Here is a 26,883-nt window from a genome sequence, read left to right as displayed (position 1 = left end):
AAAATTGTATGCAGGTACTGAAGCGGTGTCCTAGCACAGGGCAGCGCCGGCTTTAGTTACGATGACTGGCTCCGCAGCCGTGACAGTTCTGAAGGGTCTTTGCTGGCCTCAGTGACCCACTCCGTGAAATGGGTGCGGGAGTGAGTGTGCCCGTCTCTGAGGGGGGTGGTGAAGCAGGTGTGATGGGGTCCCAGGGGTGCTCTTCCTGCCCACCCTGCCCTCTCCCCTGCTCTCCCGGAGGCAGGGCTGGCTGGTGAGAGGCAGCCCCGCCAGGGGACGAGTGTGAAATGGCCTGGGGTGTCATGTGCTTCTCCCGCAGGACGTCGGAAGGACCCCACGCCCAGATCCCCACGGGGTGGCATTGTGACGGTGTGCCGGGGCCACCCTGCCCGCCAGCTGAGCATGTCCCGACTGGACTTGGAGGAGCTGGCTGAAATAGGTACAAGTGTGTCCCTGTTCCCTGGCGTCTCTCTGTGTCCCCTCCTCTTCTCAGAAAGATGGCCATCGCCGGGTTCAGGGCCCCCTCTCATCAGTGTGACATCATCATAACTCATGTTTCCACACGAGGTCCTATTGTGAGGTTCCAGGTGGACACGGATTTGGGGGGGGTGCTGCTCTTCAGCCCAGCACACCTGGGGAGCGAAGTCGACCCTAACCTGAAACGTGCAGTTCCCATCTTTTCCAGCTGAAAACCTCTGGGAGACCCTTGATTTGTTTTGTAGGAAGGGCCGCCTCTTCTAAAATTCAGCTTCGGGAGACAGCACACCTCCCTACCTCCCAGCTCCGTGACCCAGGGTCTGCCCTCGACCCCCACCCTGCTCCGTGGCTCCCTCCCAGCTTCCAGTGCATCGTTAGGGAAGGGCTAGGCAGAGTGTGGGGGTGCGAAATCGAGTCCCAGTGCACCCCCTGCTGCCAGTTAGCAGTGTGACCTCGGGGAAGTCGTCCCCCTTCTCTGAACCTCAGTTCCACTCCTGTCACTGTGGAGGACAGTATTCAGCACTCAGGTCTCATTTTTCTTCTTCCATGGTGCTGCGCATAGTGGGTGCAGAGCAGAGGTGGGTGCATAGTTGGTGCACAGGAGAAGCAGGTATACAGGGGGTACTCACTGAGTGGGTGCATAGTGGGTATACAGCAGAGGTGGGCACGTAGTGGGTGCACAGGAGAAGCAGGTATACAGTGGATACACACTGAATAGGTGCATAGTGGGCATAGAGCAGATGTGGGCACATAGTGGGTGCACAGGAAAGGTGGGTGCATAGTGGGTGCACAGGAGAGGTGGGCTCATAGTGGGTGCACAGGAGAGGTGGATGCATAGTAGGTGCACAGCTGAGGCATGGTGACTGTCCTGTAAGATGTCAGGAGCCTCCCTTGTTCTCCTTCCTGAAGAATTCAGCCAACTTCCTCTAACCCTCATTGTCTCCACAGAGCTGCAGAGAGACGAGAAGGAGGCAGCCGTGCTGGGCGCGGTGAGAAGACCCTCAGTGGCACCCCCGGCTGGCCAGGAACCTGCACTGAGCATGAATCACCCCTTCTACGACGTGGCCAGACACGGCATTCTGCAGGTGGCAGGTGAGTCCCAGCTGGGTGGCCCCCGGGAGCATTGACAGTGCCAGGCACATCAGGGCCGCCTCACTCCAGCTTGGCTGTGCCCACAGAATGAAAATTGAGACAGAAACTAACGTGCCAGCCAGTGTTTTGAAAGAGCAAGTGACATCCTGTCCGAGCATTGCCCAGGTGCTCTGGGAAGCCACTGGGCAGCTTCCCGCTGCTCTTTAAAGAGTAGAGACCAAAATGAAATGGATTGCGTTGTTAACCAAAGGCGCTGTCCAGCTATATGTCAACAAAAACAACAAGCACCTGCCAGACTTAGAAGACGCGCCGACCCACCCTCAGCAGGTGGCCAGAGGGAAGTAGCACGTGGCTTTAATTAGGCCTGAGGGATCAGGGCCACTCGGAGTGCCACAGAGACACGGGACCGATGGGATACGTAGAGCTATAGACAACAGGCGGTTATTGGAGGCTCTGGCTCACTCAGTGACGGAGGCTGAGAAGCCCCGTGATCCGCGGTCTGCAAGCGGGAGCCCCAGGAGAGCCGCTGGCCCCAGTCAGAGGCCCACAGCCTGAGACCCGGGAGCACTGATGGCCACACGTGTCCCAGGGCAGGAGAGGATGGCCGTCCCAGCTCGAGCAGAGAGCACGCTCCCCCTCTCTCCACCCTTACGCTCTGATTGTGCCCGCACCAGACTGGGGGTCGTGCCCACTGTGCTGGTGGGGACCATCTTCCTTAGTCTCCTCTGAACGCACCTCACTCACGCACACAGAAGTCACGTTTCACCAGCCAACTGGGCATCGCTGAACCCAGTCAAGGTGACACGTGGGATTAGCCATCACAGGCAGGGACCTCGGCATGTGCATGTGCGCGTCCCCTGCTCTGCGCGCCGTCTCGCTCCTGTCTCCAAGGAGCTGGGACACGGTGAGCAGGGATCGCGATGGTGGGAGGCCCCAGGGATGCGCACAGCAGGCGTGCTGGCGCCGGCCTAAGGCAGCGAGAACGTGGCGGGGGCGGGGTAGAGGGGGCCAACCATTTCAAGTCCCAAATGTCCTTTGTAGAAAAGCTTTAGGGTTTAGGTGAAATGGATGGATGCTGGGGTGGTTATGGGGGACATGGACCCACAGATCCGGTGCCCACAAAAGGAAGGCAGGAAATACAGTTACTTCTTTTCCTTCTGTATTGATCTTAGAGAGAGAGGAAGGGGGAGAGGGAGAGAAACATCGATTCGTGTTCTGCCTATTAATGCATTCACTGGTTGATTCTCGTATGTGCCCAGATGGAGGATCAACCCGCAACCTTGGCGTATCAGGATGACGCTCTAACCAACTGAGCTCCCTGGCCCAGGTGGAAATATAGTTAACTTCTCGTAAGACACCAAAAATACATTACTTAGCCCTGGCTGGTGTGGTTCAGTGGATTGAATGCCGGCCTGCAAATCAAAGGGTCGCCAGATCGATTTCCAGTCAGGGCACAGGCCTGGGTTGTGGGCCAGGTCCCCAGTTGGAGGCGCACGAGAGGCAACCACACATTGATGTTTCTCTCCTTCTCTTTCTCCCTCCCTGCCCCTTTCTCTAAAAATAAATAAATAATCTTTTTTTTTTTTTTAAGAATTTTAACGCTTAAGATAGTGTTTTATAAATAACCCTGATTTAAGTTGTGTGGGAAGGGGTCGTCCTCTGAAGCTCGGGGCTGGGGCTGGGTCTGTGAGCTCAGGGGAGATTCTCAGAGGGCAGAATGCGAGGTTGGGGGGCAGAGGGAAGGTCTGGGCCCCAGGATCAGAGGAGGTGAGAGGGGAACCTCAGAGACGTCGGGGGGCAAGTGGCAGAGAAGAAAGAAGATAAAGAGGGACGTGCGGGGACCTGGTCCTGGTGGGTGACCAGTCACTACCCCCACCCAGACCTTTCCATCCAACCTGTTCAGACCCAGAGGGGCTTTGCTGCAGGGCTCACATGAAAGGGGTCTTCAGAATTCCTTTTACTTCTGCAAAAAGGTTCGCAACCTTAAAGCAAATGCCAGACACACCTCCCCCAGCCGCTCCCCATGGGCTCGCCGCCTCGTTGCGCATTCAGCCCGCCTTCACCCCGCAGCCGCAGCCGGTGATGGATCTTCCCCTGGATTAGAGGCGCCGGCGACTCCGGGAATCACTTCTTGGCTCGTAAAGGGGGCTTCTCCTGCCGCCTCTGAGACAGTGAACGATGTTGTGCTGTAAACAGCAAGGGGCGAAGGGGGGGTTATGAATTAAACCAGTGCCCTGCAGCATTTGAATTTTATGGGTCGTTTTCATCTCCCTGCATATTCTGTCACCTCGAAGCCTGGTTTTGATACACTGGCCTGTTCCCCAGGAGCAGTGACGGGTACTCACTCAGGCTGACTGATGTGGTTGACACCGTTGCTGTCACCATGGCTTCATAAGCTGTGGGGGCTGAACATCCTGGGGGTCCCCCCGCGGGGGTCGTGGGGTTCCCAGGGGCAGAGGGAGCCAGGAGGCTGGGCTGGGGGTGCCTGCCTTGGCGTCAGCTGGCTGTGAGCGTGACCCCGGCTCTGGCATTCTCTCGGCCTCTCTGGGCCTCAGCTCCCTCCTCTGTGAATGAGGCAGCACCCCTTCTGGTACCCCCTGGGTTCCATATTGTTCTCTCCATATCGAGGATGAGCAAAGATGCCGTCCAAGCGCCCGGCCTCTGCTTTCTCTCCCCCCTCCTCCTACACTTGTTCCTGGGAACTTCTCAGATGCACAAGTGTAGAGAAAAGAACAGAAGGAGCCCGGTTTCCCCACCGCCGCCCCCGCTGTGGGCTCCGTGAGGGTCTGTGATTGACGCTGGGCTGCTCCTCTGGCTGGACACGTGGACATTTGTTGATGTGGGAAGGAAAGGCGGAGGGGGCCGCCCCTTGGGTTCGGAGGGGGGGCGAAAAGCCCTCTGCAGAGCTCACCTTCTCAGCCGCGCGTCACGCTGGCTGGGGGACCCTGGGACAGCAGTGCTAGCAAGTGTTTGTTTAATGAATGAGTGAGCGACTCAGTGTTTCCCACAAGCAGGATGCGCGTGGAGAAGGGAACGGCCCAGTGGGGGTGCTGGGCGCCACCCCATCCCCGTGTCCCAGCTTCCGTGCCTTGTCACGTGGTGCCGGGCTCTCATGTGCCGACGCCGGGGGGGGTGGCTCATGGCCTGGTCAGTGCCCCTCACACCCCCACTGCCAGCTGAACCGAGCACAGATCACTTGGGTGTTCTGACCAAGTGGGAACTCCCTGTCTGGCCCATACCGGCTGTTTTCCCCTTGTCTCCACGCCCCCTCCACGCTCGGGGTCAGCAGCCCAGCAGCCCCCCTCATGGCCGGCCCCAGGCCCCCCCTTCAGCAGTAGGTCTGATGTGCACTAACAGCCCAGAAGCCCCCCACCTGCCCTCAGGGAACCAGGGTGGGGAGGGAAGTGGGGCCTGTGCGTATGGGGAGGGCGCTGGCATTTCTTTTACTCCCCACTCAAGGACATCCTTATGGAGTTTTCAGAGAGAGAGAGGAAGGGAGGGATAGAGAGAGAGAGAGGCATTGATCTGTTGCCTCCTGTATGTACCCCAGCCAGGGATTGAACCCACAACCCAGGTTTGTGCCCTGACCAGGAATCGAACCCGCAACCTTTTGGTGTACGGGATGACACTCCAACCCACTGAACTACCCAGCCAGGGCTGGCCCTGGCACTTTTTGAAAACCTACTAGGCCCTGGCCGGGTGGGTCAATGGGTTGAAGCGTCATCCACACACCAAAAGGTTGCGGGTTCGATTCCTGGTCAGGGCACATATGAGAGGCAACCGATCACTGTCTCTCCCATCAATGTTTCTCTCCCTCTCTTTCTCCCTCCATTCTCTTCTCCCTAAAAATAAATAAAACCTTTTAATAACCTGTAGGTGTGGCTGTCAGAGGGGTCCCACATCACTGTCTTGCCCCTGGGCCGTGTTTGATCCTCTCCAGAGCCGAGTGCACAGGGGGCCCTCCGTTCGCAGAATTTTCAGCACATCCTCGGCACCTCCCACGGGGTCTGATTTCAGGACTAATCGCAGGCAGCGTTCTGACCTTTCCCAACTGCAGAAGCAGAGTGGTCCCCTCCCCTTTGTCCCGCCGGACGCCAGGGAGGACGGTGGGTGGTGGGTCGCCGCTGGGAAGACAGCTTTGCTCCCAGGCACAGCCGCCAGAGGTTCTGCGTTGGAAATTGGCAAGTGGGTGCTTTGCAAACCGATGGAACGCAGGACCGAGTGCTCACGGGGCCGTGAGACGGGGAGGCTGCCGCCCTGGGCACTGAGGCCGCTCTGGGACGCTGCGCGCCGGCGTGGCTGCCGGGCTCTGCGGTCACTGGCCTGCGTCTTGAATAACAAGCAGGTGTTCTGGTCAGGGCCATCAGAGCACGTGCGTGTGTGCACATGCACACGTGTGTTCACGCATGTGGCATCAACACGTTACCTTTCAGAGCTGCAGGGGCGTTGGAGTGCTTCGTTATCATCCTTTCTCACTTCGCGTGAACGTCTGAAAACAGACTTAACTATGTCGCGACAGTGACCCTGACTCGGGGGCTCAGTGCGCTGGGTGTCGTTCCGCAGCGCAAAAGGTCGCTGGTGCGACTCCCAGTCCGAACACACGCCTGGGCTGCGGGTTTGGTCAGGGCGCGTGGGAGAGGCAGCCGATCGCTGTTTCTCTCTCACACTGATGTTTCTCTCCCCCTCTTCCTCCCTCCCTTCCCTCTAAATACATACATGCTTCTTTATAATGAACATGAGTTTAAAGTTGTATACGTTTCTAGAAGGGCAGCCCAATTTTCTTCAGGTTCCTGGTAATCTCTGTAATCAGTCCTTCAGCCAATCAATAAATGATTATTGGACATAATCGGAGCCATAAGCATGAGCCGCAAGCCTGGATTCTAGGTCACAGGTGATTAGAGCAGGGGTCGGCCCTCCAGGAGTGCCCCCCAGCTGTCCCACATGGGGTGAACGTGGACGTGTCAAGACAGTCACAGAGTGACCTGGGCCAGGACCAAGCAGCCATGCTTCTGAGGGGGCTCCTGTACCCTCTGAGGTCACCCGCAGCGACTCTGTCCCCCGGGCCACCCAGCGCTCTCCAGGGCCCAGAGTCCTGGGGGCCCCGTGGGGGAGCTTTGGTTCTGGGGGCGGAGGCGGCAGGCAGCACAGCCAGCCCGCAGCTCTGGAGCCAGTCACGTCTCGACTTCAGTCCCAGGCGCCCTTAGCGCGGGCTGTGTGGCTTTCACTGGTGCCCACTCCTGGGCCCGGGTTCCATTTGTCAAGTGGGAGAGGTCGTGTGCGCGTGTAGGCTGGTGGTGAAGGTGAACTTGGCTGATGTGCCCCGAGCGTCACGGAGCAGATGTTTGTTCAGCGGGTGCAGCCTGCGCTGAGTGCCGGACGCGCCTCCGTGGGCCAATGCCCGTGGGCGCTCGAGAGAGCCAGACCGGGGTGTGGCCCCATGGTGAGGTTGTGCCTGTGTCTTCCCGCAGGGGAGGACGGCTTTGGGAGACGCGTCGTCACCTTCAGCTGCTGCCGGATGCCCCCGTCCCACGAGCTCAACCACAGGCGTCTGCTGGAGTAAGTCCCGCCCTGCGACTGCACCCCCTCCACGCACAGCCCCCACTCCCATGCACATGCCCCTCTATCACTCAGCATGGAAGGGAAGTTCAGGGTCAAAGGCAGAGAGTGACATCATACAGGGTCACATACATAGAGTGGGTCTGCTGCATGGGCAACAGCAGACCCTCCATATCACCCTGCCCAGGCTCTGTAGCTTCAGCTTCACTGGAGAGGACACTCCAGCGTCATCGCAAAGATGTCGATTCAACACGGGAGGAGACAGATACTGTGTCACTCCCGAGTCAGACTGCACAGCCATTCTCGGCGGTGCAGATAGACTCTTAAGAAGCTACACCATCGTCTCTCGAGACGGACGGCTGCCGACGATTCATAGAGTGACTCGCGGGTCCCCAGCCAGATGTCACATCAACTGCCGGTCACCAAACCGGCCCGCAGGACGGCTGCCTCTTCAGCCCAGGGTGGCGTTAGTGCCGGTCCTTCTAGGCCTCCCTCTCTCTTGAGCGAGCGCCTTTTTCTCGATGAGACCCAGGGGCCCTTGGGCGTGTTTGGCCTTGCTTGGAACAGCCAAGCCTTGTCCAGGGCCTTTGGCTAAAATCCACACCACACATCACCTCGCCTCTCCCCTCCCCGCCGACGGCTTTCCCGTGGCCAGATTGTGGGCTCCTGTTTTTGAAATGGGTGAAGAAATATGTCCACATCCCTGAAGCTCAGCCGGTAATTCAGTTAATGACGTCCTGTGCTGGGCCCGCGCGGCAGATGTGTTCACACCGAGAGGAACTCGGCATTGGGGGAGCGCGGGGCTGGGGAAAGGGACCCGCTTTTCCCAGGAGTGTCCGGGTGGACGGGTGAGCGGAGCAAAGACATTCCCCTGATGTTCTTTTTCCTGAAAAAGCATCGAGAAAGGCAGAAGCGACCGCCCTTACAGAAATGAGGGATTCTCGAGGGCTCTGGGATGCCCGCACAGGGACCTCTCCACCTGGGTTCTGCCGGCGAGGGCGGCCGGGGCAGGGGCGGTCTCGGTGGCTTAGTCCTGAGGGTGTTGGAGACAATGTGCTGGAGGGTGTCTGGGTGTTGACGTGGCTTCCACCACCGGGAGCCAAAGCCGCATACAGCGGGAGGTCCCCTGCCTCCTGTCCATGCACCGGGCGGGGACCGTTGGGAGCACCGGCTCCCTGGAGCAGGGCTCTGTGGGTGTGGGTGAAGGCACGGATGGCGGAGCCCGGCCGCCCCGTCCGTATCCTGTCCCTTCTGGGCTCCCTGCCGGCCTCAGCCGGCTCTTCTGCAAGGTGGGCGTGAGAGCAGATGAGCCCGCAGGCCACGTGGTCAGCACTGGGGACAGAGGACGCGTCGATGTCATTTGGAAGTCAGACCAGCCAAGGAGAAGCCGACTTCCTTTTGTGCAGGAAAAGGTCCCCACCAAGGTGTCTGGCAGGGAAGGGCTGGTCAGGCCCTGCAGGCAGCGGAGGCTGCTGGGGTTCATCCCTGGTGCGGTTCTGGGGGTGCTTGTCCACACTGCGGGCCCAGTGCTTGGGGAGCAGGCCCGGCTGGGTGACCTACAAGATGTGCTCCCGGGTGATGACGCAGCCACCTGACTGCGTGATGTGACCGGCACACTGTCAGGAGCCCCTGCCAGAATGAGCTGGAGACCCGGCACGAGCTGCAGACGCTGGATCAGGCCTTGTCCCCGGGGTCCGTGGGTGTGACGGGGTCACCCCCGAGAGGTGACTGTGGGGACTACAGCTGGTACTGCGGATGTGGTCAGGGACAGGCAGAGCAGCGTCGGGACCCTGCTTTCCAGGAACGTGGAACACGTTAGGAGCTAACCCCGCAAGGACCTGCTGGCTTCCAGAACCACAAAGAGCTGCAGGGAGTCTGGGGGGCAGGGCTGTCACGTCCGTCCTGGGGGAAACCCCGTCCGTCCTCTGGGTTAGTTTCCTGGGGCTGTTATGGCGCACGAGGCAGCATGAAACAACAGAAGTTTGCCCTGGCTGCTGTGGCTCAGTGGATTAAGTGCTGGCCTGCAAACCAGAGGGTCGCCGGTTTGATTCCCAGTCCGGGCACATGCTCCCCAGTTGGGGGGATGTGAGAGGCACTCAAGCAGTGTCTCTCTTGCGCATTGATGTTTCTCTCCCTTTCTCCCTCCCGTCCCCTGTCTCTAAAACTAAATAAATAAAACATCAAAAACAAAACAAAACAGAAATTCCTTCTCTGCAGTACTGGAGGCCGGGAGTCTGAGATGAGGGGCGGGTGGGCCGTACCCCCGCCAGGAGCGAACCCTGCCCTTCTCTCTTCCCGCTGCTGCCGGTCGCTTGGTCCCGTTACTCTGCTCACCTCCGTCACCCCATGGCCTTTTCCTCATGAGATCACCCTGTCGGGACACGTGGGATGGCAGCTAGGGCCCACCTGGACAATCCAGGGTTAGGTCCTCCTCACAAAACCCATTTCCCAGAAAGGCATCATGCGCAGCTTCCAGGATCCGGCCTAGATGTGTCTGGGGCTCAGTTCTGGCCCGCCACATCCACCCACTGGCTGTGTGACCTTAGGTAGGTTACTGAACATCTCTGAGTCTCTGTTGTCATCTGACAAACAGGGACCGGGCCTCCCTGGTGAGCGGATTGTCAGTGTGGCCCGAGATGTGACTCCGCATGGCCCAGCGCTGACGCCCTTGGGGATCCCCAGCTTCCGTCACGGGGGAAGCCTGTTTGGTTTAATAGTAACAAGAGGGTGACTTTCACAACCGAGTCTGCTTTGTGCCCAGGTATCTGAAGTACACGCTGGACCAGCACGTGGAGAGCGATTACATCATCATCTACTTCCACTACGGCCTGAACAGCCGGAACAAGCCCTCGCTGCACTGGCTGCAGAACGCCTACCGGGAGTTCGACAGGAAGTGCGTGCCCTCCGGCCCTGGGGGGGCGGGGAGGCGGCTGGGGGTCCCAGCGGGGCGGCGGGCCAGGGCAGGACACCCGCCGAGCAGGGGTAACTGGGGCTCTGTCTGGTGTGGCCGGCGAGGGCGGGGCAGGCACACGGTCCTTGCAGGCCATCACGCCTCGGTCATCACTGCTCGATTGTGCCGAATGGCCCAGAAGCAGCCGCAGGCTGTACGTGGACAAACAGACAGAACTCTGTTTCAGTAAAAGTGTTTTTGGAGTCTGACACGTGAACTTCATCCCATTTTCCCATGTCAGGTCATGAACTGGTATCCTTTTAGTTTTTTTCAACCATGCGGAAACGTAAAGTCCTTCCTAGCTGGCGGGTCGTGTCCCCGCCAGGCCCCGCGGCCACCCCGCTGGCCCTCTCACCCCGCCTGGCGGGCCGGCTGACTCCGTCCCCGCCCGGGGTGCACGCCAACAGCCTTGGCGCAGCCTGGTGGCTTTGCGCTGAATTATTCAGGAAGGAGGGAGGGAGGCACGCTAAGAATCACCTCGTTTCTAAGTGGGTGCCTGGCGCCCCACTGTGTGGGACGCTCTGACCCATCTTGCAGCCTCTACAGCCCACACAGTGAACTCCCTGCTCCCCAGAATCAGTTCCCAGCAGAGAAGGGGGTGCAGTTTGAGTTCTGAGAGCTGTTGCCACGGGGCCCTCCCGTGGGCGCCCCTACTCTGGCCCCCCGAGGGAATGAGCACCAGGAAGTGGGGGCGGCGCTGGGCGGGGTCATGATTTCCCCCCGAGTTCGAATCTTCTAAGCTCTGTTCCACGTCCTTGAGTTGGCTCTGGGGAGACGCGGTGTCCCCGTGTGTCCCGCCCCGAAGCCACATGTCCTTCCCTCTCAGGTATAAGAAGAACCTGAAGGCTCTCTATGTCGTGCACCCCACCAGCTTCATCAAAGTCCTGTGGAACGTCTTCAAACCCCTCATCAGGTACGCGGGCCCCCTCAAGGCCCCATCGCCCCTCTTCACCCCCAGTGAGCGGTCACATGATTGCGTGTGCTCACACACACACACACGCTTTCTGCACACACACACTGTCTGAGACCTGCCTTCTGAGCCCTCTCGGCTCTCCGGACCGCTCGGACACGAGAAGGGACCTCCCAGTGTATGTCATGGTGGGAGGCGACCCTGGAGGAACCCTGCACTGTGCCCCTCCCCCCAGCTCAGTACTCAGGCCTGAGCCCTGCTCGCCATCTACAGAGCCTGGGGCCCAGCAACTGCCTGGCCGGCTGGGGAGGGGCACTGGGATGCAGATGGGGAGCAGGGCGTTCTGGCGCTGGTACGAGGGGCCGCCCTGCAGCTCCGAGGCTGGTGCCTCTGTCCCCTCCGATGGTTCCTGCAGAACCGCGAGGCCCCCTTTGCCCCTCCTTGCCGAGGGCTGCGGGAATCAGCGCACGTGGCTGAGGCCTCCCCCAACTCTGGGTTCACACTGGGCTTGTGATAAAACAGCTCCATTTCAGTTTTAAAACATGGGGCGGTTCTAGCCCTGGCAGGTGTGGCCCAGTGGATTGAGTGCCGGCTGCGAACCAAAAGGTCACCGGTTCGATTCCCAGTCAGGGCACAGGCCTGGGTTGCACATCAGGTCCCCAGCTGGGGGCGCATGAGAGGCAACCACACGTGGATGTTTCTCTCCCTCTCTTTCTCCCTCCCTTCCCCTCTCTCTGAAAACAAATAAAATCTTCTTTAAAAAGAAAAACACGGGGAAGTTCTAGAGACCTGGATAGACAGAGCCTGCGGTGATGCTACGGTGTCATGCCCTTGAAAATTGCCTGAGGGGCTGCATCCCGTGTTAGGCGGGGAGCAAAGCAAAGGGACAAGGAAGCTCTGGAGGCGATGGCCGTGCCATCACCTTGACTGTGGAGATGGTGTTGCGGCGCACGCACGTTGTGTCGGTGAACGAGGGCAGGTCCGTGTCAGTCAGGGGAGCTGGGGAGACAGGAGCCTGGTTGGTGGAGGTCGCCGGCCAGAGCGGGTGCTGCTGTGGCTGCTCCCCCGGCCCCTCCCCGTGCCGCAGCTTAGGGAACGGAGGCTCGTGGGTGGCAGGGGACACGGAATAATGACAGTAGCTGCGGACGGGCTGGTACCGGATTTCTTGGGGGGTCACTTCGTAATGACATAAATGGTACACCTGAAAGTAGTGTCATATTGTATGTCACCTGTGATTGAAAAATAAAAGATGAATACATTTAAAAATAATAATGGACAGAGATAGTGTTGTCTGCCAGGTGTAGGACGTGTACGTAGGAGGAAGAAGCCCCGTTTTCAAGGGGGGCCCGGAGGCCTGCAGGTGGCCCCATTGATTCGCCCAGGACTGGTCTGGCCTTGTGGCTGTGCTGGCGCCACTGTGGCCCCAGGGTGACCGCGTCCTGGGGAGAAGCTGGGGAGGACTTGGATGTGGTCCCTGCCCGCACGGTGTCAGCAGGGGTAGAGAAGGCCAGCAGCCGGAAGTTGAACGGGATGCAACACACCGGGCGGGGGTCGGGACAGGGTGGGGTTTGGGGGTTCTGAGGCTTGGAATGCGGAAACAGCACAGGAGGGCCTACGCTGCCCCCTCACACGGCCAGCAGGTCGTTGGCCCAGCGGCACCCTCCTGATAGCCGCCGGGTCTAGGGCAGTGGGGGGCGGGCGGGGAGGGAGGCGAGCTGCCTCGTGGCGGGCGTTTGTGTAGAAGGCGGGCTTCCACCTCGCGCACGGGCCCCTCACAGAGAGAGGAGATGGCCGAGTGGGAAGCTCCTCGCCGGGCCGCCCTCCCTGCAGCCTCTGGCTCCCACGCCATCTCCCCGGTGCAGGCAGATCCGCAGCAGATTCAGACTGGAGGCAGACACTTATTAATATGTAGCTGAGTTTGTTGAGTGTTGCATCCGTGATTTTTTTTTAAAGATTTTACTTATGTTTAGAGAAATGGGAAGGGAGGTGGAGAAACATCCATATGTAAGAGAAGCATCGATCCGCGGCCTCTCGCAGGCCCCCAGCCAGGGACCCAGGCCGCAACCCAGGCACGTGCCCTGACTGGGAATCGAACCGGCGATCTTTCAGTTCGCAGGACGATGCTCAGCCACTGAGCCACAGCAGCCAGGGCACATCCGTGTCCGCAACCCATGTGCAGCCGTGTGCAGCCTCTGCCCCGCGCTGGCTTTAAGTGGCGTCAGCCGTTACCTTGTGCTACAATGGCCTTGCGGGTGTTGTTCCCCAGCCCCGCCCCCTCCCTTCCGGGCTGGCAATGTTTTCCATCTCTTCTGCTTCTTTCAGTCACAAGTTTGGGAGAAAAGTCATCTACTTCAACGCTCTGAGCGAGCTCCGTGCGCACCTCAAGTGCAGCCAGCTGGCCATCCCCCCGGAGGTGGTGCGGTGAGTGGGAGCCCGTGCCCAGCAGCGCGGGGACAGCTGCCCGTGTCCCCGGGCCTTAGTCCTGTCCCCTTCCCGGGGGCGTCTTAATTTCCCCCGTGTACCTGCCAGATCCGACTCCAGAGGCTGCAGCGTCCCCAAGGATGTGCAGTAGAGGTGCTGCCAATGGCTCCTTGGAGACGCGGGCTTGGGGGGGTGTGTGCGGACCCCACGATTTTCTCACCCACCATTGCCACGTGGGTTTTAAAAATAACCACAGTGGCACTTGCCGCTCACTGTCTTGGTGGTCAGCGCTTTTGCTGTGGAGCAGAGAATGGGGGTGTTCGCCAGGGGTGTGGGGAGCACTGTTTGGGCTGACGTGTCCTCAGGCACGTCTCAGGTGCCGGGCAGCAGCGCACTCCGTGGCCTCTCGCTGGAAGTCTAGTTGCTATGTCTGCTGCTCCGTTTTACATGGCAGCGGTGTCCCCTCCTGGTCTCTCATGGGGGGCGGGGGGCAGAGTGAGCCCAGGAAGGCGTGTGGTGGCCCTCACCCCACAGCCACCACAGGGCACCCCCTCATCCTGCCTGGGTGTCCCTGACCCTGGGTGCCCTCTGCCCTTTGCATCTCCCTCCCTGGGGGCTGCTCTGAGTTGCATGCAGGAGAGGTCAGCGGCCTTGCAGGGGGAGCAGAGATGTGCTCCCTCCGGGTACCGAGTCACCTGCCAGAGGCTGGGGACACAGCTGTGCAGGGAGTGTCTCTGCCCTCAGGACACCCCCAGGTGGTAGGCGCCACAAGCCAGTGATGACAGGGGCTGCAGGAGGCGCTGACCAGCTGGGGAGGGCACTAGTGGAGAGGGCATATCACAGAAGGCTTCCAGAAGGAGGTGACTCCGGACGTGAGTCTCAGTGAGGCAGTGGCTGGATCAGGAAGCCAGGGAAGGTGTTACCAGCAGAGGGAAAAGGTGCCTGTGCAGACACGTGTGGGTGAAATACTGGCCAGGAGTTGGCAGGAGAGTCTGGACATGTGATGGGGTTGGACCTCCCTTCCTGCCTTTTGCGTGAACACCCCACAGCAATGGGTGTGTGAGTGTGTGAGTGTGTGTGTGTGTGTGTGTGTGTGTGTGTCAGAGAGAGGGCAGTGTGGCCCGTGGGCCCAGAAGGAGAAGACCTGTGGGGGTCCTGCAGACGTCCACAGGGCGTTGGCCCCCAGCAGCCTGCAGGGGCCCCTCTGGTTGGAGGCTTCCGCCCGCCAGGTGAGAGCCGGGCTTCTGCTGTGTCCGCAGGTACGACGAGAAGCTCCGGAACCTGCACAAGGGCGGGCCGCTGCCCCCCGCCAAGACGCCGCCGCCGCGGCCGCCCCTGCCCACGCAGCAGTTCGGCGTCAGTCTGCAGTAGTAAGTGAGCCTGGCCGCGGCGGCTCTTGTTTCCTCTGCGGGGCGTGGGACGCTTCTGTGCGGGGCCGGTTGTCCCCAGACCTCTGCCTCTGGTAGCCGAGCTTAACCCCGCAGGGAAAGTGAGGCACGGGGCTGCCTTGGAGGCGGTGCCTGCTGTGTGTGTGTGTGTGTGTGTGTGTGCGTGTGTGTGTGTACATGTGTGCATGTGCGTGCGTGTGTGCGTATGCGTGTGTGTGTGTGTGTAGCAGTGTGCACCGGCCCCATCAGTGGGCCACAGGACAGGGGCCTGGGTTCTCACCCCAGCGGCCGTCTCCACTGCGCGCCAAACAGTCCTGGCCTCCACCCCAGGGCCACGGCCGGGACACTTGCTGCCACCTGGGAAGTGACGTGTGGCCGTGGGCCTAGCTCTGGCCGGGCATTAGGAACAGCTGTGGGCCGGGTCACATCGGGAGGGAACTTTAGGAGCCAGAGTGCAGTTGGCCTCTTGTGGTGACGGGAGCCAGGTTGAGCATCCCTGTGTGGCCACAGTGTGTCCCCTGCTGACACCCATGCCGGACACAACACAAGTGGCAAGTGAACCGCTCTTGGGCTCAGCCACGGGCCTTTAGGGTCTGTTGTTACTTGGCGTGTCCTTCCCCCCTGACTGCTCTTCCCCCTTATGAGCCACATAACCTTGAACCCACTCCTCCCTCGGCTTGTTTTCTTATTTCTGAAATGAATGAGTTGGGTGATATGATCTTTAATCTTTAACAACCCCTTTTAGAGAATTTAGGCAACCATTCAGGCCAGCACTGACTCCTTTCTTTTTTTAAAGATTTTATTTATTTATTTTCAGAGATAAGGGGGAGGGAGAAAAAGAGGGAGAGAAACATCAGTGTTAAGGCTGAGCTCAGTGGCACTTCCTTCAGGAAGCCTTCCCTGATGCTCTAGACTGCCTAAAGGGCCCTCCTCCATGGCAGCCCTGACCTGAGCGGACTGCCTTTCTGGCAGTGAGCTTTCTGTCCGTCCTCCTGTCCTCTGTTTCAGGCAGTAGGCCCGGCCCTGAGGCGTGGAATGATCGAAGGCAAAGGAGAGGTTTTAGCCCCTGACCACGTGGGGCAGTCGGGCAAAGCAGAGCCGGGCGGGCCATGGTGGGTCCCAGAGACCTGTTTGCCCAGTTCCTCTGAGTTTGGTTGTTTCCTGTTGGGAACGTGTGTGTGTTGGGTTTTCTTACATAAAAACCTGCTCAGTCCCATGCCGGACCTTGAAACACGTTGGAAGGCGGGGAACTGAGGAGGCTCTGGATGACGCCTGGGCCAGGGCATCGGGGGCGCCCACCTGCCACCCTGTACTTGTCACGTGTGCTCCCTGAGGCGTCTGGAAGTGGGGACTCCTCACTGGCCTCTCTCACAGGCTCCGCGGCTCAAGGGGAGGCAGATGTGGCCCCGGGGACCCCCTTCTCTCTTGGCCTAGAGTGAGGGAGGGCAGGGCGGTGCGTGTGGTGGACAGAACAATGACGGCTGTGGGCGTCGCGTCCTGATCCCCAGAACCTGTGACTTAGTCACCTTACATGGCAAAGGGGACTCTGCAAGTGTGATTAGCCGAAGGGCCTTGGGGTGGGGAATTAGCCGGCATGATCCGGGCGGGCCCAGTGGCCTCACAGGGGTGCTTACAGGAGGGATGCAGAAGGTCAGGGTCGGGGGGATGTGGGGACGGCAGCAGGAAGCAGAGGTTGGGACGTTGCAGGACCACAGCCAGGAACGCACGTGTCTCCAGAAACTGCAGGCAGCCTGCAACGGACTGTCCCCCAGGACCCCCAGAAGGAACCCAGCCCCGCTGACCCATTTTAGACCTCTGATCCCAGCAGAGGGGTGAGATAGAAAACTTGTGTTGTTTTGAACGACCCGTTTATGGCACTCAGGTGTAGTCGGACGAGGAAGCCGACACGGGGCGGTGAGAGGCAGGTGGCTGTGTGGGAGGGGGGAGGGGCTGGGCGGAAACCTGTCCCCGGGCCAGGCGCCTCTGCCAGGGAACCTGCCGGTAGCTGGCTGGGGGCCAGGAGACGCGGCTGCGGAGGGTGGGGCCTGGCGTCCGGTGAGGAGGTGGCCGCGGGCGGTCCGTGTGTCACGGCAGGTGAAGATGGACCACGGTTTTCCAGGATGCTGGGGATGCTGGGGATGCTGGGCGTGGTCTGCACTGTGCGCCCGTGGCTGTTGGCAGCGGAAGCAAGGCTGGTGCCGCTGCGGCGCTGAGTTTCTGACTCCATTTGAGTCAAGTGCAGCTCCGGAGTGTTGGGGTTCACCCCCGCCTCCCCAGCCACACGCACGCAGTGGTGTCCCCTTAAAGAAGCGTTTGCGAGCACTTTGCAAACACAGTATTTGTTCAGATAGGTTCTTCCCCTTCGCATGTCTGGAACAGAAGTTCACCAAACGGCTCTTCCTCTTCTTTTTTTTTTTTAAACGTAACAAGTGCTGGTGTGGCCCCACGTGCCTAACAGCCCCAGGAAGGCGGGGTGGGGAGCGGACCTGCAGTGACTGCGGGCCCCTCTGGGGGCACTCGTGAGAACTCGGCTCTCCGGAGGGCCCCGGGGGGTGCCCAGCCAGCAGGCCTGGGATGTTGCCACCTGTGACCCTTTGCCCTGTTTCGGCCTGTCCTGCGGTTCCGCTGCGCGGGTGTGTTCTGATCCACAGGGGACCTTGGTGGCCATGCCGGAGGCCACTGGCCTCCCGTTGTCAGGCCCTCAGCCTGATGGCTAGCAGCACCTTTTCGATCAGCTTCGTTGTTCAGAATCACTTCTGTCTCCTGTTGTCTAATAAGGCTTTCAAAGCGAGAAACCCAAACACACCTCGTGGATTTCTCTAGCCGTCCACCGGAGTGCGGACAGAATTGTTAGTCGTTTGTGGCGTCCTCTCCACTCCGTGAAGTCCACCAGGGCCCCTATGGTCTTGGGTTTTGAGCAGGTACCTCTCAGAACGTGCTGACGCTGCATGTGAACTCCAGCTGCAGGGCAGGTATCAGTAACACCTGCCAGGCAAGCCGCGGTTCATTCCAGGGGCAGGGCTGGTCACTGTAAAAACGAGCTCATTGCATCTGCAGTGGCTGGCGAGGAGCATGGGACAGCCTTTGGAAACATGCTGGCACGCCACATTGAGAGAGGATCCCTGTGCGTGCCTCTTTAAATTAATATTTTATGCCGTTTCATTGAGAACGACTACGATAAAGTGGCGATAAACACATTAAATAAAGCACCAGTTACGTAATTTTCTTGGACTGTGAAGGAATAAACAGCATTAAAACCCATAACCAAGTCCTATTTGCAAATGTTAATTTGCTGACTTAAGTTCAAAAGCATACAACAGAAAGCTGTCACCTTAGCATAAGCTAATCAAGTTGGTACGTGCAGGGGGAGCCGGCGATCCGCGGGGTCTTCGCTGGCTTGCCATCCCTGAAGAGGGAAAATGGGAAAACGTACGTGTGCGTTTAGTACAGTCCAATCCGGGCAGATGTGGCCTCGTGGGAAGAGGGAAGGGCCTCCCCGGGGGGTGTGGGGTGTGGGGTGCGGGGGGGGCGGGTGGGAGGCCACATCCCAGCTCTGGCACTTTCCAGCTTGGGGAGTCGAGCAAGGCAACCGCACTTCTCTCTGTAACTGGAGTTGAAGACTTACCCTCCTCGCCCTCCAGGGCCACGGGGGCTGAACGACAGGGTATCAGACTCGATGAGCCAGTTCTTGCTGCCCAGCGCTTTGCCTGCTCTTATTCCTTCTTCACAGCCCCCTCCTCCAGGAAGCCTTCCCTGATGACTCCACACAAACAGGGACCATTGGTTGAAAAGACTGTTTTTCTTCCATTGAATTGCCTTGATACCCTTGTCAAAAACTAATTGACCATAAATAATGACAGTTTATTTCTGGACTCTTAATTTTATTCTATTGATCTATATGCCGGGGCCACACTATCTTCATCGCTGAAGCTTTTCGTAAGTTTTGAAATCGAAGTATAAGTCTTCCAACTTTGTTCTTCTTTTTCCAGATCGTTTTGGCTATTCTGGGTCCCTTGAATTTCCATATTCATTTTAGAATCTGCAGGAAGGCAGCTGGGACTTCCATAGGGACTGTGCTGTCCCCGGTCACTCGGGGCACCACTCCCGTCTGAACCCGTGAACACAGACAGGACGTCTTCCTATTTGTCTGGACCGTTCAGTTTTTTTCAGGGCTGTCTGTAGTGTTCAGTGCTCCAGGATCAGTCTCTTGTTAAGGACCTGCCGGTGGCAGGTCAGGAGACTCACAGAGCAGGGCCACGCTGCTCCTCGGGCCTCTGCTTCTCCCCCAGCGCGGAGGGCCTCGGCAGGGCCAGGACCCACTTCTGCAAGGGTAGAGGTGGTGGGCGTCTGCTGTGGCTCTCTGTCCTCTCTCCCTGCACGCTCAGGGGCACTGAGCATGCAGTGCTCTTCGGGAAGGCTGGGGGTGGGGACGGGCCTTCTTAGGCTCTGGTTCTAAGTCACATGCCAGCCTGGCATGCCAGAACCCTTGCCCGTCAGTGGTGGGGAGCCTGCTCCAGCGAGTCATGCCAACGTGCTTCTCACCACTCGCTCGCCTCCCGAGGAAGCCCGCTGTGCAGGGGTCGCAGCACGCCGGGCCTGTGCCCGCCCCCAGCAGCCCCGCTGCACACCAAGCCTTGGCTGCTCCGGGGGCAGGGGCCTGGGAGTCAGACTTGACCTGAACCTTAGGCTGTGTGACTTCAGATAGAACAGTTAGCCTCTCTGGGTCTGTTTTGTCCTCTGTGAAAACAGGGGCACTGTGATCAAGGCAGTGGGCTTAGTGGGGTGCCCAGCGCACAATCAGTCCTCACGACCTGGCGCCCTCTGATGTTCGCGGGCACGGCCCAGCTCTCCCGGCGCCCAGGCCCTCCCGCCTGACTGTGGGGCTGACAACGTCACCGACCAGTCCCGGGAGCTGCAGCCACCTGTCCTGTTTCAGAACCTGGGAGGGGACGTGCGACAAATGACCGGCTGGCTCAGAGGACGGGAAGAGCCTGGGTGCCCAGCGAGGCGGGCCCCCCACCCCCCATTACCACTGTAATTTCAGGTTACCCTCCCTCCCACCCTGCTCCTCCTGTTTTTAAAAAGTGACAAACTCGCCTTATCCCTGCGGTCCTCGTGTGCAAAACCAGGGAAAGAACATGTTCTGAATTTCTCAAAGTGCTTCCCCTAAGGAGAGGGAGTACAAGCAAGAATTATGTGCCCAGAACCCCCACGTGGCCCCCCAGGGCGGGCAGCTGGCCAGGAGTGGGCTGTGCCATTCTGTCCCCGAGAGACACCCCCCACCCCCTGCATCGTGCACCCCTGAACTTCAGGGTGTGGGTTGAGCCCGGTCCAAGCACCTCTGCAGAGGCCTGGCCCCGGCCCACACACACAGGTACGTGGACAGACGTGGTGTGGGAGGGTGCCCTGCTGCTGCCCTGGGCGTCCCCACTCAGCCGGGAGCAATTGTCATTCTCTGCACGGACCCGGCCAAGTCCCAGGAGCAAGCCCCGACTTGCTGGCTCGGGGAGGGGGGGGAGGGGAAACCCCAATTGTGGTCTCTGCTCTGGAGAGCAGGCATTTACTGCCAGGCCCGTGCTGCGGGCTGCGTGTCTGCCCCCTAATGTGTGGCGGAGGGGACCGCGCGCTGCTGGGAGCCCTGTGACCTGGGACACACCCTCCCCTTCCGGGACCTCAGCCTCTCAGGACCTCCCAGGCCCCTCCCACTCTGGACGTCTGCTCTTAAAACACAAAATACTGGCCACACCATGGACAAGGGTTTGCGGAGCAGCTGCACAGCCTCGGTTGGGTCCCCTCCCGGGAACCGTAACTAGCCCGGGCTTTGGAATCACCAGACCCTGTGTGACCGTGTGCAAGTCACCACAGGGCCCTGGACCCACGTCTGCGTCGTGAGAGGGGCCCCTGCATTTGGTCTGGGAAACCCCTCAGCCCCTGGCTTTCCAGTGACTTGAATCGTCACTACTTCTGACTCAGAGCTGGACAGAGCCATGTGCGTCCTTGATCATTGAATGTTCGCAGCTCCCTGCAGGGCTGCCGGTGTCCCTGCTTTCCAGCTGGGGAAACTGAGTCTGGAGAGGCTGGGGGTCACCCAGCTCAGGCAGGGCCAGGACTTGCGTGGGTCTGTCTGGCTTGTGAAGGAAACGGAGGGGGACAGAGCATGCAGCTGGGGGGACTGACACCACCTTGCATTTTTGTCCCTCCTGCCACTCTTGGCCGCCAGACCCCCCGAGGGCCGTGGCTGCGTCTCCCTCTGCCGCGCTCCCTGGTCCCGTGTCCCACGGGTGTGGAGACGCCCGGGGCCCCGTGCTCGTCGGCGCCACCCATCAGGCCCCGGTCGGCACTGGTGCTGTCTCTTCTGTCTCCTCAGCCTCAAAGACAAAAATCAAGGCGAACTCATCCCCCCCGTGCTGAGGTTCACAGTGACGTACCTGCGGGAGAAAGGTGAGTGAGAGCCGGCCCCAGCGGCGGGCTGGGCGACATCAGGGCCGCCCGTGCACCTCCCGGGAGGCCTGTCCTGGGACTGCAGGCGTGAGGGCCCGTGCAGGGGGGTGACCGGGACGGCCCAGGTCGGGCACAGTGGCTCCGGCTGCGGGCTCTGGGCCTGGACTGCCTGGATTTGGGTCCTGGCTCCACTGCGTACTCACCGTGCGACCTTGGGCCATTAACATGCCTTCTCCAGGCCTCTGTTTCCTCACCTGCCCAGTGGGTTGATGGTAGTTCTCACAGGGCTGCTGCGGGGCTTGAGTGAGATGACTGGGTAAAGCCCCCCATAGAGGGGGACCCGTTTGACGCGACCAGTGAGCCTGGTTTGCAGACCCCATCAGTGCGCGTGCTCAGGAACTTGGGGGGCCTGAGCCTTGAGGCTCCTCCTGGACGCCTGAGGCCAGAGCTCAGAGCCACAGGGAAGGTGTGTGGAGGCTGCGTGTCCCCTAACAGCAGGAGGAGCGGTGACCCCCCCATAGGGGCAGGGGCAGGTGCTGTGGGGTCCGGGCACCCATCAGGACGTGGGGACCGGCGTTGTCCCCGGAGTGCCCAGGAACTGCGTGTTCTGCTCACACACAGCTCTGAGAGCCGGGCGGCCGTGTGGGCTGGCCCTGCTGTGGCTAATTTGGCTGAGTGCCATTCCTTGCGCCTCCCTTTGTGTGCGTGTTTCAGGGACAGACGGAAGGTAAAGGCCTAAGTCAGACACTGAAGGGGGGGTCGCTGCTCCCTTATTCGTTAAAAAGCAAAACAGAACGTGCAGACAGCCCACGGTAGGAGCTCAGCGCATACTTGTGACCGGAACATGCCTCACTGAACACCCCTGTACCCAGCCGCGGTCCAGACAGGGGGTTACCGCAGGGACCACAGCTCAGGGTCCCGCCTTTCGGGCTCATGGGGGGTGATCTCTCCATTCCCGCTTCCTCCATAAAGCTGTCACTGGGACAGTCAGGGACCCACCTCGACAGGGACGAGCTGGTCACGGAGGTCAGGGAGACCTGAGCTCGCACCTCGGTGGGGGATGGATCTGGGTTCCTATGCTGCGTAACAAATTACCACAAATATATGGCTTAAAATGGCCGGAGTTTATTATTTCATGTTTCCTTTTTTAATTTTAAATACATTTTTAAATCCTCACCTAAGAATATGTTTTCTTTTGTTTTTTAATTGATTTGAGAAAGAGGAAGGAAGAGAGAGAGAAACATTGATCGGTTGCCTCTTGGGCACATCCCAAGCGGGGATCAAACCCACAACCTGGGCATGTGCCCTGACTGGGGATCAAACCCACAACCTTTGGTGCACGGGATGACGCTCCAGCCAACTGAGCCACCCGGCCGGGGCAGTCTCTGTATTTTAAGGTCAACTGCCTTGGACATAGATTCTCTCTACAAAGTTCTTTCACTGCGGTGCTGAGGTTCATGTTTGATTGAATACTTGGGAAAAGGTGCGTGTACCCCAGAGTCCAAGAATCTGGGGTCCATCTCTGAGTTCTGCTGACTAGAGTCACTAAGCCACAAAAGAGAGGGACCAGCCCCCAGGCAGAGGGAGCCGCACATGGAAAGGCTGAGGGTAGGGAGGGGCCGGGGGCGACTGGGGGCAGGAGAGGGGCAGCAGTACCAGACCGTGTGGGTTCGTGGTCGGGATCCGTGGGAAGCTGCCCCGCGGCTGACGAGGACAGGGAGGGGCTTGCACAGGAGCTGCTCGGGGGTGAATCGCTCACTCGGCGTCAGAATGGAGGAAGTTGGGGAGGGGCAGGGGAGCATGGGGGTCTCATCTGTGCTTTCCCAAATGGGAGTCACTACCCACCTGGGGGACAGCCCAACAAAACGCTTAGTATGTGGCTGGATTTTTAAATTTCATTTAATTTTAATTAAGTTTAAATCACCCCGTACAATGAGTGGCTGCCGCGTTGGGCGGGTCCGCACTCGACCATGCGGGGAGCAAGGGGGGCAGTGGGCTCGGGGGCCCGCGTGGTGCCCGACACGTGCCTCGCGTTTCTCCGTCCATCAGCCCTCAGAGGCAGTGGCTCAGGCTTCGCTTGCAGACGGGGTGGCTGAGCAGACAGGCCCCCCGCTGTCTCTGAGGCCGAGCCGCATGGGACCCCATCTGTCAGCCTTCAGTGGTGGTCACTCCCCAGGCCCCCTTCCTGGGGGCCCCACAGCGGGGAGGGAGATCGGGTTGGTTAGGAAAAGTTTGTATCGAGAGGAATAAGTGAAGGAGGAGTAGATGGTCGGGGGAGCAATGGGCCAGACTGGAGCGTGCTCCCTGCCAGCCATAGGTGTGTGATACACAGGCAGGGGGGGTCATGGAACGTTCTGGAAACCTGATGTGCGGGGACCTGTGAGATTCCTGGAGGCTCTCTCCCTGCAGGACTCCGCACAGAGGGCCTGTTCCGGCGATCGGCCAGTGTCCAGACCGTCCACGAGATCCAGCGGCTCTACAATCAAGGTGAGCGGCGTCCGGAGCCCCCTCGCCCCGAGCCTCCTGCCCCCCAGGGCCACACAGCCCCGCACCCCTGCGGCCGGGCTCTGTCCCCCAGCCCCAAGCAGCCCGGGGCCAGCACAGCTGCCCAGGTGAGCCTTGTGCCCGGCGCCCCGGGGCAGGCGGCCCCTGGGAGCCGTTCTGCCTCTAGGGTTTCTCCACGCAAACCAGGTGGGCTGTGTAGGGAATTGTTTTGTGGGGGCTCCGTGAGGCAGCACCTCCGACCAGCTCCGCGCCGCTTCCTCGGCTGCTGGTGCGTCACGGTGTCAGAGCTGGGCGTGCACAGTGACCCCGGTGACGCGGCCAGCTCCCAGCTCCCTTACAGGGAGGCGTCCCCTGCTCCGCGCGCCCTTGCCGTTGTGTGTCAGCGCCCGTTCCGAGGCCGGGGTCCCCGGCCCAGAGTCAGAACTCAGGTGCACGGTGCTCTGTGTCCAGGAAAGCCCGTGAACTTCGATGACTACGGGGACATCCACATCCCTGCCGTGATCCTGAAGACCTTCCTGCGAGAGCTGCCCCAGCCGCTGTTGACCTTCAAGGCCTATGAGCAGATCCTCGGGATCACCAGTACGTACCTGCCCCCGGCTGCCAGCCACGGGCCAGGAGAGGGCGCTGCCCCGCCCGGACCGGGGGTGGGGGTGCTGGTCAGGGGTTGTCAGGAGCAGCCGAGCTGAGCCGCAGGTGGCCGGGGCGAGCTGGGCCTGGTGCCCGGCACCCGGTAAGCGCTTCATACCAGCGTTGTGACAGTCAGCAGGCGCGTCCCCCTGCCTGCCCGTGAGGGCTCTGTCTCGAGGGGACCACAGTGAGAGCTGGAGGTGGACCCTGCGCCAGGAGCCACGCTGGGGCCAGCATTCCGAGGAAGAGGAGGGGAGGCCGGGAAGCTGAGCTCCGGGACATGGTGGGGAGCTCCAGGCTCGTCGGTGCCTCGAGACGAGTCATTTCACGGGAACTCCGCGTCCGCTTAAATTATCCAACAGCTCGTTGGCCTGAAAGAATGGCTTTTACAGAAAGCCGACAAGAACGTTCACAGTGGAGGCCTTTGTGTCTTTCGGCTGTGGCTGTGTTTGCAAAGCACAGAGTTCACGGTCTCCCTGCCCAGGTGCCGTGGCAGGTGGGCCTGCCCGAGGGCTGGCGGTGAGCGCGTGAGTGTGAGAGTGCGTGTGCGTCAGCGTGTGTGTGAGGGTGTGAGCATGCGTGTCAGTATGTGTGAGAGCTGTGCGAGTCAGTACGTGTGAGTCTGCATGCGTGGTGTGTGAGCATGTGTGTCAGTATGTGTGAGAGCTGTGCACGTCAGTACATGAGTCTGTGCATGCGTGGTGTGTGAGCATGTGTGTCTGAGTATGTGAGTGTGTGAGCATGTGTGTCTGTATGTGTGAGAGCTGTGCGAGTCAGTACGTGTGAGTCTGTGCATGTGTGGTGTGTGAGCATGCGTGTCAGTATGTGTGAGAGCTGTGCGAGTCAGTACGTGTGAGTGCATGCGTGGTGTGTGAGCATGTGTGTCAGTATGTGTGAGAGCTGTGCGCGTCAGTACATGAGTCTGTGCATGCGTGGTGTGTGAGCATGTGTGTCTGAGTGTATGTGTGTGTGGGCATGTGTGTCGGTGAGTGCATGTGTGTGTGAGTCAGCATGAGAGTCAGTGCATGTGCCTGGACGTGTGAACATGTCTGTGAGTGGATACGTGTGAGTCAGCATGTGTGTGAGTTGGCACGTGTCAGTGAGTGCATGTGTGTGCGCATGCATGTGCGGGTGCGCTTCTGCAGCGGGAGCTTGGGGGATGTGTGGTGACCGGTGAGCTCTGACCCGGAGGCCACAGGGCTCGGTGGGGGACGCAGGTAGGAGGCAGCTGGGCGTCCCAGAACCGGGGGCAGCCACTCGTAGGTGCGGGGAGCTGAGCTCCTGAGAGCCGGGAACGTGCAGGGTGGGCCGGGAGCGGGCGGGCCAGGCAGTAAGCCCGTCGGGCTGCACGGCCCAGACGGTGCACCACCCGCCGCAGAGGACGCGTGAGCGGGCGGGCGGCCCGGTGCCAGCAGAGCCTGGCTGAGGAAAATTGGCCTGGGCCCTGGGCCCTCGGGCTGGACTTGCCGGCCCTGGCCTGACGTCCCACGGTGGGGGGGGTGGGGCCCGGCCTCCGAGGCCATCGCTGTGGCGCCCTCGTGAAGGGGGGCGCACAGCTGGAGGAAGCAAGCCGCGCGGCCGGGACTGCGTGGGAGCCCCGGGCCCGGCAGTGGGCGCTCTGTCCTTCCTCTGCCCGCGCCCCCCCACCTCGGGAAGGACTCGGAGGGACGCTCGTGCCGTTGCAGGTGTGGAGAGCAGCCTGCGGGTGACGCGCTGCCGCCAGATCCTGCAGAGCCTTCCGGAGCACAACTACGCGGTGCTCAGCTACCTCATGGGCTTCCTGCACGAGGTGAGGGGGCGGGGGCGTCACCCTCACGCCAGCGCCCCCACGGACCGGGGCCTGGGGCACACGCACCCTCCCTCCCTCTGCATGGGACCCCGCTTCCCGGCCCCAGAGGGCTGCCTCCAGGGCCTAGCGGGCAATCACATGGCCGAGAAGCCCTCCGCACCGCCAGCAGGGCCCCCGTGCCCGCCCCCGCTGCTCCACGGCGTCTCCCGAGCGGGGGAGGGGTTCCTGCGGGTGGGCAGTGTCCCTAGGTCACTCACCAGCTGGGGAGCAGGACGGGGGCAGCACACGGTCCCAGCGCCCCTCCCGCTGCACAGGGCCCACGGGTCACCCGCCGCACGTGTCCTCCAGGTGTCCCAGGAGAGCATCTTTAACAAGATGAACAGCTCGAACCTGGCCTGTGTCTTCGGGCTGAATCTGATCTGGCCGTCCCAGGGGGCGGCCTCCCTGAACGCGCTGGTGCCCCTGAACCTGTTCACCGAGCTGCTGATCGAGCACCACGGGAAGGTCTTCAGCGCCCAGGACGCCCGCGCGGAGCCGGACGCCGGCCCAGCGGGGCAGGATCGCAGGCCGGCCCCTTCGCCGGAGCCCTCGCCACGCCCCGGGCCCCTCCGTCCCCTGGCAGTGACCGGGAGCCCCCGCTAGGACTGGAGGTGCCACGCCGAGGTCTGTCCATCTGTGCACGCATGTGTCTGTTAACTTGCCATTAAAGGAACTTCTGGCGACCCTC

The 26,883-nt window shown here is 60.5% G+C and overlaps 1 protein-coding gene across 2 annotated transcripts; it reads left to right on the top strand.

The window, feature by feature from the left end:
- The first annotated feature begins 369 nt into the window (after window positions 1-369).
- ARHGAP8 (Rho GTPase activating protein 8) lies at window positions 370-26,883 on the top strand. Of its 2 annotated transcripts, XM_090272266.1 has the most exons (12): window positions 370-439; window positions 1,426-1,569; window positions 7,038-7,125; window positions 9,887-10,018; window positions 10,902-10,988; window positions 13,308-13,406; window positions 14,666-14,776; window positions 21,162-21,235; window positions 23,645-23,722; window positions 24,191-24,319; window positions 26,053-26,156; window positions 26,505-26,883. In XM_090272266.1, exons 1-12 carry the CDS (start codon window positions 403-405, stop codon window positions 26,796-26,798), a joined length of 1,377 nt encoding a protein of 458 aa, XP_090128392.1. In that variant the 5' UTR covers window positions 370-402; the 3' UTR covers window positions 26,799-26,883. The 2 variants fall into 2 exon arrangements, with proteins under 2 accessions (XP_090128392.1, XP_090128393.1); XM_090272267.1 differs by lacking the exons at window positions 13,308-13,406; window positions 14,666-14,776.

This window comes from Furipterus horrens, unplaced genomic scaffold (assembly GCF_987537825.1).
Source record: "Furipterus horrens unplaced genomic scaffold, mFurHor1.1.pri manual_scaffold_4, whole genome shotgun sequence".
NCBI classification, from domain to species: Eukaryota; Metazoa; Chordata; class Mammalia; order Chiroptera; family Furipteridae; genus Furipterus; species Furipterus horrens.
Note: the sequence above shows the minus strand (reverse complement) of the source record. Positions and strands in the feature narration are given on the sequence as shown.

Bases quoted from the DNA above. Each gene is read 5' to 3' on its own strand.
- ARHGAP8 (XM_090272266.1), top strand. From the start codon at position 403: ATGTCCCGACTGGACTTGGAGGAGCTGGCTGAAATAG. The intron at 10,019-10,901 runs GTGCGTGCCCTC...CTTCCCTCTCAG, and splicing joins TACCGGGAGTTCGACAGGAA to GTATAAGAAGAACCTGAAGG. The intron at 26,157-26,504 runs GTGAGGGGGCGG...CGTGTCCTCCAG, and splicing joins TCATGGGCTTCCTGCACGAG to GTGTCCCAGGAGAGCATCTT.